Source organism: Panulirus ornatus, chromosome 56, assembly GCF_036320965.1.
Source record: "Panulirus ornatus isolate Po-2019 chromosome 56, ASM3632096v1, whole genome shotgun sequence".
NCBI lineage: Eukaryota > Metazoa > Arthropoda > Malacostraca > Decapoda > Palinuridae > Panulirus > Panulirus ornatus.
In genome coordinates, this window is record NC_092279.1 from 25,885,219 (window position 1) to 25,898,177 (window position 12,959).

A 12,959-nucleotide genomic window follows, 5' to 3' on the forward strand; every position below is an offset into this window, starting at 1 on the left:
ATTTATGTATACGGTAGCTTAGAGATAAAGATAAGTAACATAGATTAGAACTGCAAAGACGGAACTTCCTTCAAAGTATTGTTAGCGGAATCTTACTTACTCAGTCCTCATAGAAAACTGGTTGGTTGACCCCTCTTTATTGATGGCGGTCGCCACGGTGTGCCATCAGTTATGAATGCTTAGCATGAAGACATGTACTGGAGAGTAGAATTATGTTTATATGCACACTACAGATCTTGACAAGATTAAACTCCATACGGTTGTATAATACGTACAGCATGGCCTTAAACTGTGGTCATTTACATTTCTTCACCTTAATGTGTTTTAATTCGTAATGCCATGCATTTTTTTTCTCCACAATATCGAGAGATTGATACTGTAATTACGATTTAAGCAACAGTTGTGTAGCCCAAGTCTTCTTGCCACTGGATGCATCTTTTTTTAAAACCATGCTTGTATTGCTGTCTTATTCTTTTCCAAATATTGGAAAAACTATAGTTAAGGCACAGTGTGTCATTGTACCTAGACGACTTTCCCAAGACACTGTAATAAGTGCCGGTACAACGATAACAGGAACTGAGATATATATGTGACATGGTTGAATTTTGAGATGAGAAGAATGGACGTTATTTGAGGTACAATTGTGGAAAATTAAGTATATAGTACAGGGCAGCAAGATTGTATCAGCTGTATGATTGATACGATAAAGTTTTAGATGAACTATAGAGCTTACAAACGTATGATAACGTACAACGACTTAAAAGCCTTTGACAATTAGTGTGGCCCTGGTTTCATAACAGAAAATACAAAAAAGGAATAACCTCTTGCGAAAATCACATTATCGTAATCTAGGCGAAAAATATCATCGCTTAGGAGAATGGAATCATGATCAACACTTGTACAGGAGTATGGAATTTATGATCAGCACTTACAAGCACAGGAGTATGGTATTATGATCAGCACTTGCGCAGGAGTGAGGTATTGTGATCAACATTTGCATGTGATATGGTATTACGATCTACGCTTGCACAGGAGTGTGGCATCATGATCAACATTTGCACGTGTTATGGTATTGTGAGCAACACTTGCACAGGAGTGAGGGATTACGATCAACACTTGCACAGGAGTGTGGTATTGTGATCAATATTTGCACATAGTATGGTGTTATGATGAACACTTGCACAAGAGTATGGGATTATGATCAACACTTGCACAGGAGTGTGGTATTGTTATCAACATTTGCACATGATATGGTATTATGATCATCACTTGCACAGGAGTGTGGTATTATGATCAACTATGCATGTGATATAATATAAGGAACACTTACACAGGAGTGTGGGATTATGATCACTTGCACAGAAATATGGATTTATGATCAACATTTGCACAGGAGTATTTATGATCAGCATTTCCACTGGAGGATGGAACTGTGATCAGTACCTGCACAGAAGTATAGTATTGATTATGGTATAGAAACTGAGGTACTGTAGCATGGATGTTTGGAGCTCCTCTGGGTGTTACTTGACTTATGAGAAAGAATTAATGAAATTAATCCTTTTGTTGTTTATGCTCTGTGTACAGCCCACTGCTTGAATATTGCTATGATCTCCTCAAAGTTATACAACTTTAGGGGAAAGAATAACTTTCTGTCAGTGTTTCAGTTGTGTTGTTTGCATTCACAAAATAACACACAAAACTGTGACATTCTATGACACAAGGCCAGAGCTCAACTGACAATGGACATATTTTAGCTTTATGAGAATCAACCGTAGAGGATGACAGAAGATTAGTTAGGAAGAATAATGTAAACAAGGATCAGCTTATTTATTTCAAAGATAACAGAAATGCAACATAGGTCTGTGGTTCATGACTTCAGAATGACTTGTTTGTGCAGGTGTAGTTTGGTTGTGGACTATGCTGTTAGGATTGAGATGAGCCCCTAAAACTAGTGTAAGGAACAGGAAAGGAGAGACATTAATAATTATCTAAAATAGAATATCATTAGTGTTTAATTCATTTTTCTTGGGGTGATAATTATGATTCATAGATCTGTAACTGTAAATACAATATGAGCTAAGGGCATATCTTTGTAATCATAGCTTATAATCCCCATGAGAGCTTAGGTAAACCAAAGTTTTTATTAGAGAACTTAGTATGGAGTGTAAAATTTAAGATGTCTGTTTCCTTTAGTAATGACTAGTCAGAATTTTTTTCCACACCAGGCCGCCTGTGTCTTGACAAGTTTCAGACTGCTAATGGAATTAAAACAGCATGCTGAGCAGCACCCAGCATTTGCATGTCTCTCTTACATGTAATCCGTCAATGCATGTGTAGTGTGCTGATATTAGCTTATAGATTGATGCATGTTTCTTATTGTATATGTATGCTTTTTTGCATTTCTTTATTTACTTGTGTATTTGCTGAAAATTAGAATTGAAAATGCTGATGAAGTAAAATTGGAAATCAGCTGTTGTTACTCAGCTGTTATGAATACTAAAACTGAAACAAGAGCTAATGCACAAATTGTGATCACACATTACTGTACCAGTTTTATCAGTTTTAGTATAAGTAACTCAGCTTATGCCTTAGAGGGATGGATCTGTGATACAGTGCTTGATGGACAAGTACAATTTAAAGGAAGAATTATGATGATATTGTAAGGTAGAGCTACTAAAAACAAATTGGCTGATTGTGAGAGAATAGTTGTTGGTGAGAGTGTCAGAAGAAATGATTAAATGTAATTATAGTAGCATGATTTGTAATGCTAATGGAAGATTTCTAGACAAAGATACTCCTGTCAGAATCTTAAAATCATTATATATAGGGACAAGTCAGTATGTGGTTGGTGGAAGGTTAGATTACTGTTGGCAGTTTCTATCAGTGACTGGACTTTATGAATAATGCATTTTAGATAACTGCATGAATGGTTTTTCACTATTGTTGTAAAGGTCCTTATACAATAATCTTGTATGTACACTGATCACTCTGATATTAGATAATGTAATCACTTTTCACTTATTTTAAGGGTGGTTATTCATATGTTAATCTGTAATCACTGGAGTGTAGGCATGCATGTTCCCGATGTACAAAGGTAATTGCATAAATGAAAATGAGCCCAGAGATTGGAAAATATAATTTTGAACATTTGACTCAAATATTGATTTAGAGGTATTACAAGAAACAAAGTAAAAATATTCTAAGTTTAAAAAGATATCAAAAGATAGTTGGCTACCGATCAAAGATAATGTTACCTACTTACATAGGATACAGGGATACAACTGATTTGTACGAATCTTGAAATACATTGTAGATCTGAACATTCTTTGAAAAAAAAAATAAGCATATAATGATAAGGTTGCATTGTTGCAAGCACCTCCATGATTTTCATGCACTTTTTATAGGATATAACTAGTGGGACACCAGATGACACTGATGGAGGGACAGAGGAAAATGCAGAGGAGGAGGAGGAGGAGGTAGCTCAAGACCTTGACCTTCACCATCTTATCCTCAATGGTCTAACTGAAGAGCCCGTCAAAACTGCTGAGGAAGTTATTCAAGAGATTGATGACATCATGCAGGTATGTGGGGAAATTACAATTTGCAGTTGATTTTATAGACTTGATCCACTACTTTTGCAAGTTTTGATGAATTACCCCCTTGATAATAACCAGTTAAGGTACAAATATTCAGTCACTTTACCCCTTGGGGCAATACTGAAAAATTATACGTAACATATGATTCTTAAGCTAAAAATGCACGCATGAGTTTGTATCACTGCAGCCATTATTAACAAGCATGTACTATAATTTGTATTATTCCTGTATCTTCAGTGCTCTCAAGTTGTATATTTTGAAAGTGTGGGAAAAAAATAGATCTGAAATATGTGGAGTGAATTTTTGAGACATTTACTAGAATTGGGTGAATGATAAAGTGTACGAAAAAATTGAATCCAAGATATGTGGAGAGCCTTTATGAGCCATGTTCTAGAACTGGGTAAATGATGGAATATATGTTGATAAATACACCAGATATACAGATATGTCAATTTGTATGGTAACAAGCATGTAAAGGAGGTTCAACATGGGCCACTCCTGCATGGGTGGAAATGAGTTATCATGTATACAGTATTAAGTATGTTTGATTTGTAAATGATATGAGAAATTGTGTAGAAAAAATTCAGACTACTTTCAGTAATACTAGTTTAACATCAAACATGTATCCAGGAATTTGAATGACCTTTAAACCCTTGTTTTATTAAATCTGTAACTTAAAGGTCATTTAAAATTTTAGTGTTAAGTGAATGATATTTTAGTTCATAGCATTTTTTTTGCTTATAGGCTTTAGATTGTCTAATGTTTATTAAGCTTGTTACATAACTTGAAATTTTGTATGGCTATCCCACTGCATGCATATGGGAATGAAATTGGGTTGATAGACAGAGGTAGTTAGAATTTTATAGTACATGTGACAAAGGTACAAGGTTCTTAACCACTGTCCTCTCCCAATTTTTGTAGTGTTTATTGTCTTACTTGTTCTTGTTTTGCTTATTTTTCTATCTTATTCCCTTATTCCCTTGCCCAAATCTTTGTGCATGCAAAACTTAACTTGCTTATTGGTCGTTATTCTTGTCTCTGGCTGGTACACAGTTTTGTGGCCCTCCTGAAGTTAAGAGTCTTCCTTGGTTATGTTCTGTTGCACAAATGAGCCTCAAAATTACTATGTTCTACCTTTCTGACATTGGCTTTTAAGCGATCAAAAGCAGTAAATTTTGTCCACACAGGAATCACATGGGTTGCCTCTTTTTTTATATTTTCAGATCCATTAAGAGTGCCATAACAGTTCTTTACATTGATTGTTTAAACCGGATCACCACTTCATTCCAGAACATCGTAAATCCAGAGCATTATTATTCTGAAAAACAGAAAAATAGTACTAGATAGTGTAAACATACCTACTTTTAGTAAGATTTTGTTAGGATTTGCATTGTTTCAGATTAATGATGTTTCAGAATTATAGTGGTTTTTGAAAACATCCTTTTTAGACTAGTTGACATATGAGTTGCAGGGTTGGTGCATGAAACACACACTAAACAGAGAACAGCAAAAATTCACAGTATGTACAATATTATATTGAATTATACGGATACAGTGGAGCAATGTTTACACAGTAAACAGTTAGGGTCAAGCTTTGGAATAACTTGTAGTTGTTGAAATGAAAAGCCACCAGGTGGCACTGATGAGGTTCTTTTAAGATCACACTGAGTTGGCAGCTAAGCACTGTGCATGATTGATAAACTAGATTAGTGTTTAATGAGTATGAGGTGTATGCATCTTGTCAGCTTGAATTTGGGTCAGTAATTGGCCAGAAGTTTATATTTGTTCTAGCATTCCCTGCAGAAATAGGAAAGTGCGAAGAGCTTTGCGCAGACAACTCCACAAGGATTTTTGCCTGATAAGCAGTAGGACATATAGCTCCAGGCATGCGCATGTAGTTTCTCTCAAAATTTTTATGGCCGTGCAGTAAAGTAGCACCTTAGCAACTCATAATTTAAAAATGAATGGCAAAACTTGATTTAGAATATTTCATTATATTAGTTAAGGTTCCTTCTTTTGGGAAAAAAAAAAAAAAAAAAAAAGAGAGGGGAGGATTTCCAGCCCCCCGCTCCCTTCCCTTTTAGTCGCCTTCTACGACACGCAGGGAATACGTGGGAAGTATTCTTTCTTTTTTTTTTTTTTTTTTTTTTTTTTTTTTTTTTTTTCTCTCCAAAAGAAGGAACAGAGAAGAGGGCCAGGTGAGGATATTCCCTCAAAGGCCCAGTCCTCTGTTCTTAACGCTACCTCGCTATCGCGGGAAATGGCGAATAGTATGAAAAAAAAAAAAAAAAAAAAAAATTAGTTAAGGTGAGAGTAATTAAGATTAGAGAAAACATTGGGCTAATAAGCCTAAAAGTAGTTGAAACACTTGTTAGATATTAACAAAACCTATAGAAATTTCACCCAACTTCTCCTAGCAGCAAAATTTACCTTACTTTTTCATAAACTTTGAAAAACAGGCAATTCTTACAGTCTTCTTATGGTAGCCTTTGTTGGGTATCATTTATGTTTCTGTAAACACAAAGCTTTGCAACAGTTAGCAAATAGCAACTATAGCATTAACCTGCTTTTCAAATAATATCAAAATTAAGATAGATATAGGTTGCAATTGTAGTTTTCATAGGTTCTTCTCATTTTTAACATTTCCAATGCTATTAGGTTTACTTAACCCAACATTTTCCCTGCTTTTCATAACCCTTATTACTATCACTTTATCAAATATCATCGAACTTAGTAAAAGTCTGCAAATTATTCATTGCCACTCTTCTATTCTCTAAACTTTAGGTACCATTGCAAATAAAGACCCTCTGGTATCCAAAGCTATTAGCACCATTTTACTAACGTAGCTGCTGAGAGGTTTTCCCTTTGGTGTACAGTGGAACATTTTGCCTCATGGCATAGACTTAAGTTTTGCTTGGCAGACAACTATATATCTTTGCTGTAAGTCTTGTATTTTGCATTAGATGAGTATCTACAGTGCAGTGAAGGACATTTTACTGGTACAATTGAATTAATAAGATCTTAATTCTATTTCATCTCAGTGTTCATAGGTTTCCCCCCCCAACTATGACTGCATTACTTCCAAGACTTACTTCAAATTTACACATTTGTCACCTCAATCTTCAGATCAGAATTTTTTTTACAAGTTCTCTGACATCAAGTGTAGGGTAGCTTAGCAGTAATGAGAGTCTATATATATGGATTGAACCAGGGCATGTGAAGCATCTGGGGTAAACCATGGAAAAGACAACAAAGGCCACATTCGTTCACACTTAGTCTCTAACTGTCATGTATAATGCACTGAAACCACAGCCCCCTTTCCACATCCAGGCCCCACAAAATTTTCCATGGTTTACCCCAGGCACTTCACATGCCCTGGTTCAATCAATTGACAGCATGTCGATCCTGGTATACCACATCGTTCCAATTCACTCTATTCCTTGCACGCCTTTCACCCACCTGCATGTTCAGGCCCTGATTGCTCAAAATCTTTTTCTCTCCATCTTTTCACCTCCAATTTGGTCTCCCACTTCTCCTCGTTCCTTCCACCACTGACACGTATATCTTCTTTGTCAATCTTTCCTCGCTCATTCTATGTGACCAAACCATTTCAAAACACCCTCTTCTGCTCTCTCAACCACACTCGCTTTATTACCACACATCTCTCTTACCCTTTCATTACTTACTCGATCAAACCCCCTCACACCACATATTGTCCTCAGACATCTTATTTCCAACACATCCACCCTCCTCCGCACAACCATATAACATTGTTGGAACCACTATTCCTTCAAACATACCCATTTTTGCTTTCTGAGATAACATTCTTGCCTTCCACACAATTTTCAACTCTCCCAGAACTTTCACCTCCTCCCCCACCCTATGACTCACTTCCACTTCCATGGTTCCATCCACTGCCAAATCCACTCACAGATGTCTAAAGTACTTCACTTCCTCCAGTTTTTCTCCATTCAAACTTACCTCCCAATTGACTTGTCCCTCAACCCTACTGTACCAAATAACCTTGCTATTATTCACATTTACTCTCAGCTTTCTTCTTTCACACACTTTACCAAACTCAGTCACCAGCTTCTGCAGTTTCTCACATGAATCAGCCACCAGCGCTGTATCATCAGCGAACGGCAATCGACTCTTTTCTCAAGCTCTCTCATCCACAACAGACTGCATACTTGCCCCTCTTTCCAAAACTCTTGCATTCACCTCCCTAACAACCCCATCCATAAACAAATTAGACAACCATGGAGACATCACACACCCCTGCTGCAAACCAACATTCACCGAGAACCAATTACTTTCCTCTCTTCCTACACATACACATGCCTTACATCCTTGATATAAACTTTTCACTGCTTCTAACAACTTGCCTCCCACACCATATATTCTTAATACCTTTCACAGAACATCTCTGTCAACTCTTATCATATGCCTTTTCCAGATCCATAAATGCTACATACAAATCCATTTGCTTTTCTAAGTATTTCTCACGTACATTCTTCAAAGCAAACACCTGATCCACACATCCTCTACTAATTCTGAAACCACACTGCTCTTCCCCAGTCTGATGCTCTGTACATGCCTTCACCCTCTCAATCATTACCCTCCCATATAATTTCCCAGGAATACTCAACAAACTTATATCTCTGTAATTTTAGCACTCACTTTTACCTCCTTCGCCTTTGTACAGTGGCACCATGCAAGCATTCCACCAGTCCTCAGGCACCTCACCATGAGTCATACATACATTAAATAATCTTACCAACCAGTCAACAATACAGTCACCCCCTTTTTTGATAAATTCCACTGCAATACCATCCAAACCCGCTGCCTTGCCGGCTTCATCTTCTGCAAAGCTTTTACTACCTCTTCTCTGTTTACCAAATCATTCTCCCTAACCCTCTCACTTTGCACACTGCCTCGACCAAAACACCCTATTTCTGCCACTCTATCATCAAACACATTCAACAAACCTTCAAAACACTCACTCCATCTCCTTCTTTCATCACCACGACTTGTTATCACCTCCCCATTAGCCCCCTTCACTGATGTTCCCATTTGTTCCCTTGTCTTATGCACTTTATTCACCACCTTCCAAAACATCTTTTTATTCTCCCTAAAATTTAATGATACTCTCTCACCCCAACTCTCATTTGCTCTCTTTTTCACCTCTTGCACCTTTCTCTTGACCTCCTGCCTCTTTCTTTTATACATCTCCCAGTCATTAGCATTATTTCATTGCAAAAATCGTCCAAATGCCTCTCTCTTCTCTTTCACTAATAATCTTACTTCTTCATCCCACCACTCACTACCCTTTCTGATCTGCCCACCTCCCACAATTCTCTTGCCACAAGCGTCTTTTGCACAAGCCATCACTGCTTCCCTAAATACATTCCATTCCTCCCCCACTCCCCTTATGTCCTCCAATATATATATTGGGGTGAAGAGGGTGGTGAGAGTAAGTGAGCTTGGGAAGGAGACTTGTGTGAGGAAGTACCAGGAGAGACTGAGTACAGAATGGAAAAAGGTGAGAACAATGGAAGTAAGGGGAGTGGGGAAGGAATGGGATGTATTTAGGGAATCAGTGATGGAGTGCGCAAAAGATGCTTGTGGCATGAGAAGAGTGGGAGGTGGGTTGATTAGAAAGGGTAGTGAGTGGTGGAATGAAGAAGTAAGATTATTAGTGAAAGAGAAGAGAGAGGCATTTGGACGATTTTTGCAGGGAAAAAATGCAATTGAGTGGGAGATGTATAAAAGAAAGGGACAAGAGGTCAAGAGAAAGGTGCAAGAGGTGAAAAAGAGGGCAAATGAGAGTTGGGGTGAGAGAGTATCATTAAATTTTAGGGAGAATAAAAAGATGTTCTGGAAGGAGGTAAATAAAGTGCGTAAGACAAGGGAGCAAATGGGAACTTCAGTGAAGGGTGCAAATGGGGAGGTGATAACAAGTAGTGGTGATGTGAGAAGGAGATGGGGTGAGTATTTTGAAGGTTTGTTGAATGTGTTTGATGATAGAGTGGCAGATATAGGGTGTTTTGGTCGAGGTGGTGTGCAAAGTGAGAGGGGTTAGGGAAAATGATTTGGTAAACAGAGAAGAGGTAGTTAAAGCTTTGCGGAAGACGAAAGCCGGCAAGGCAGCAGGTTTGGATGGTATTGCAGTGGAATTTATTAAAAAAGGGGGTGACTGTATTATTGACTGGTTGGTAAGGTTATTTAATGTATGTATGACTCATGGTGAGGTGCCTGAGGATTGGCGGAATGCGTGCATAGTGCCATTGTACAAAGGCAAAGGGGATAAGAGTAAGTGCTCAAATTACAGAGGTATAAGTTTGTTGAGTATTCCTGGTAAATTATATGGGAGGGTATTGATTGAGAGGGTGAAGGCATGTACAGAGCATCAGATTGGGGAAGAGCAGTGTGGTTTCAGAAGTGGTAGAGGATATGTGGATCAGGTGTTTGCTTTGAAGAATATATGTGAGAAATACTTAGAAAAGCAAATGGATTTGTATGTAGCATTTATGGATCTGGAGAAGGCATATGATAGAGTTAATAGAGATGCTCTGTGGAAGGTATTAAGAATATATGGTGTGGGAGGCAAGTTGTTAGAAGCAGTGAAAAGTTTTTATCGAGGATGTAAGGCATGTGTACGTGTAGGAAGAGAGGAAAGTGATTGGTTCTCAGTGAATGTAGGTTTGCGGCAGGGGTGTGTGATGTCTCCATGGTTGTTTAATTTGTTTATGGATAGGGTTGTTAGGGAGGTGAATGCAAGAGTTTTGGAAAGAGGGGCAAGTATGAAGTCTGTTGGGGATGAGAGAGCTTGGGAAGTGAGTCAGTTGTTGTTCGCTGATGATACAGCGCTGGTGGCTGATTCATGTGAGAAACTGCAGAAGCTGGTGACTGAGTTTGGTAAAGTGTGTGAAAGAAGAAAGTTGAGTAAATGTGAATAATAGCAAGGTTATTAGGTACAGTAGGGTTGAGGGTCAAGTCAATTGGGAGGTAAGTTTGAATGGAGAAAAACTGGAGGAAGTAAAGTGTTTTAGATATCTGGGAGTGGATCTGGCAGCGGATGGAACCATGGAAGTGGAAGTGGATCATAGGGTGGGGGAGGGGGCGAAAATCCTGGGAGTGTTGAAGAATGTGTGGAAGTCGAGAACACTATCTCAGAAAGCAAAAATGGGTATGTTTGAAGGAATAGTGGTTCAAAAAAAAAAAGAAAAAAAAAATATAGGGGAGAAAGAATACTTCCCACGTATTCCCTGCGTGTCGTAGAAGGTGACTAAAAGGGAAAGGAGCGGGGGGCTGGAAGTCCTCCCCTCTCGTTTTTTTTTCTTTTTTTTAATTTTCCAAAAGAAGGAACAGAGAAGAGGGCCAGGTGAGGATATTCCCTTAAAGGCCCAGTCCTCTGTTCTTAACGCTACTTCGCTATCACGGGAAATGGCGAATAGTATGAAAAAAAAAAATATATATATATATTTTCCGCTGTCTCTCGCGTTTGCGAGGTAGCGCAAGGAAACAGACGAAAGAAATGGCCCAACCCACCCCCATACACATGTATATACATACACGTCCACACACGCAAATATACATTCCTACACAGCTTTCCATGGTTTACCCCAGACGCTTCACATACCCTGATTCAATCCACTGACAGCACGTCAACCCCGGTATACCACATCGATCCAATTCACTCTATTCCTTGCCCGCCTTTCACCCTCCTGCATGTTCAGGCCCCGATCACTCAAAATCTTTTTCACTCCATCTTTCCACCTCCAATTTGGTCTATATATATATATATATATATATATATATATATATATATAGGAAAGGATCACAATTGTGTGCGTGATCAAGATATTCCTATGAGTCCATGGGGAAAATGGAACACAATAAGTTTCCAAGTGCACTTTTGTGTAATAATCACATCATCAGGGGAGACACAAGAGAGAAGTATAAGAGAGAAATATAACAGTCAGTTGATATACATGGAAGAGACAAAGCTAGGATGCCATTTGGTAAACATGTGATTGTCCAAGACAGCATGTCGACCCCGGTATACCACATTGTTCCAGTTTACTCTATTCCTTGCGTGCCTTTCACCCTCGTGCATGTTCAGGCCCCGATCGCTCAAAATCTTTTTCACTCCATCCTTCCACCTACAATTTGGTCTCCCACTTCTCCTCGTTCCCTCCATCTCTGACACATATAACCTCTTTTTCAATCTTTCCTCACTCATTCTCTCCATATGACCAAACCATTTCAATACACCCTCTTCTGTTCTCTCAGCCACTTTCTTTTTATTACCACACATCTCTCTTACCCTTTTATTACTTAATCAAACCACCTCACACCACATATTGTCCTCAAACATCTCATTTCCAACACATCCACCCTCCTCCGCACAACCCTATCAATAGCCCATGCCTCGCAACCATATAACTTTGTTGGAACCGCTATTCCTTCAAGCATACCCATTTTTGCTTTCCAAGATAATGTTCTCTTCTTCCACACATTCTTCAGTGCTCCAGAACCCTCGCCCCTTCCCCCACCCTGTGACTCGCTTCCACTTCCATGGTTCCATCTGCTGCCAAATCTACTCCCAGATATCTAAAACTTTTCACTTCCTCCAGTTTTTCTCCATTCAAACTTACCTCCCAGTTAACTTGTCCCTCAACCCTACTGAACCTAATAACCTTGCTGTTATTCACAGTTATTCTAAACTTTCTTCTTTAACACACTACCAAACTCGGTCACCAGCTTCTGCAGTTTCTGCGTGTGTGGGCGTTTATGTATATACATGTGTATGTGGATGGGTTGGGCCATTCTTTCGTCTGTTTCCCTGCTCTACCTCTCAAACATGGGAGACAGTGACAAAGTATTATAAAAGAAATACTTCTTATGTTACTTAGGAAATATATTTTTGAATATGCAATTGTTAGATAGATAGCCAACCTAATCAATTATGAACCTATGATGAAATACCCAATTGGGTTTATGTGGGGGATAAGAAAGTTAGTAGGGGAAACTTTGTAACAAACTCATTTTGAGTATGCAGTGAGAATACATGCATAATATTAAGAAGGAATAACTATTTTTGTAACCATTTGTTAGATTATTGTTATGGAGAAATAATTGTTTGCCATCCACTAAATGTCTTTCAGTAGATTTTTATTGTATTGGCCGTTTGTTTAGGTTAAGAGTTTTGAACACTTTTGGAACAATGCTTTTCATAACTTATGTAATCATCATTGTATAATTTTTAAAGTGGTTTACATTTTCAACTTTATAATATACAAAAAGTTTCCTTACATTGTTAATTGTCTAACATAGATATGAAAGTTTTACTAGAAATGG

General features: G+C 38.2%; 1 protein-coding gene across 4 annotated transcripts in view; it reads left to right on the top strand.

The window, feature by feature from the left end:
* Positions 1-12,959, top strand: part of Unc-76 (fasciculation and elongation protein Unc-76) — a 130,041-nt gene that overhangs the window by 89,765 nt on the left and 27,317 nt on the right. For all 4 annotated transcript variants that reach the window (XM_071694141.1, XM_071694142.1, XM_071694143.1 and 1 more), the window contains exon 4: positions 3,405-3,581. In XM_071694141.1, coding sequence (XP_071550242.1) covers positions 3,405-3,581 — 177 coding nt within the window. The remainder of the gene's footprint in view (positions 1-3,404; positions 3,582-12,959) is intronic.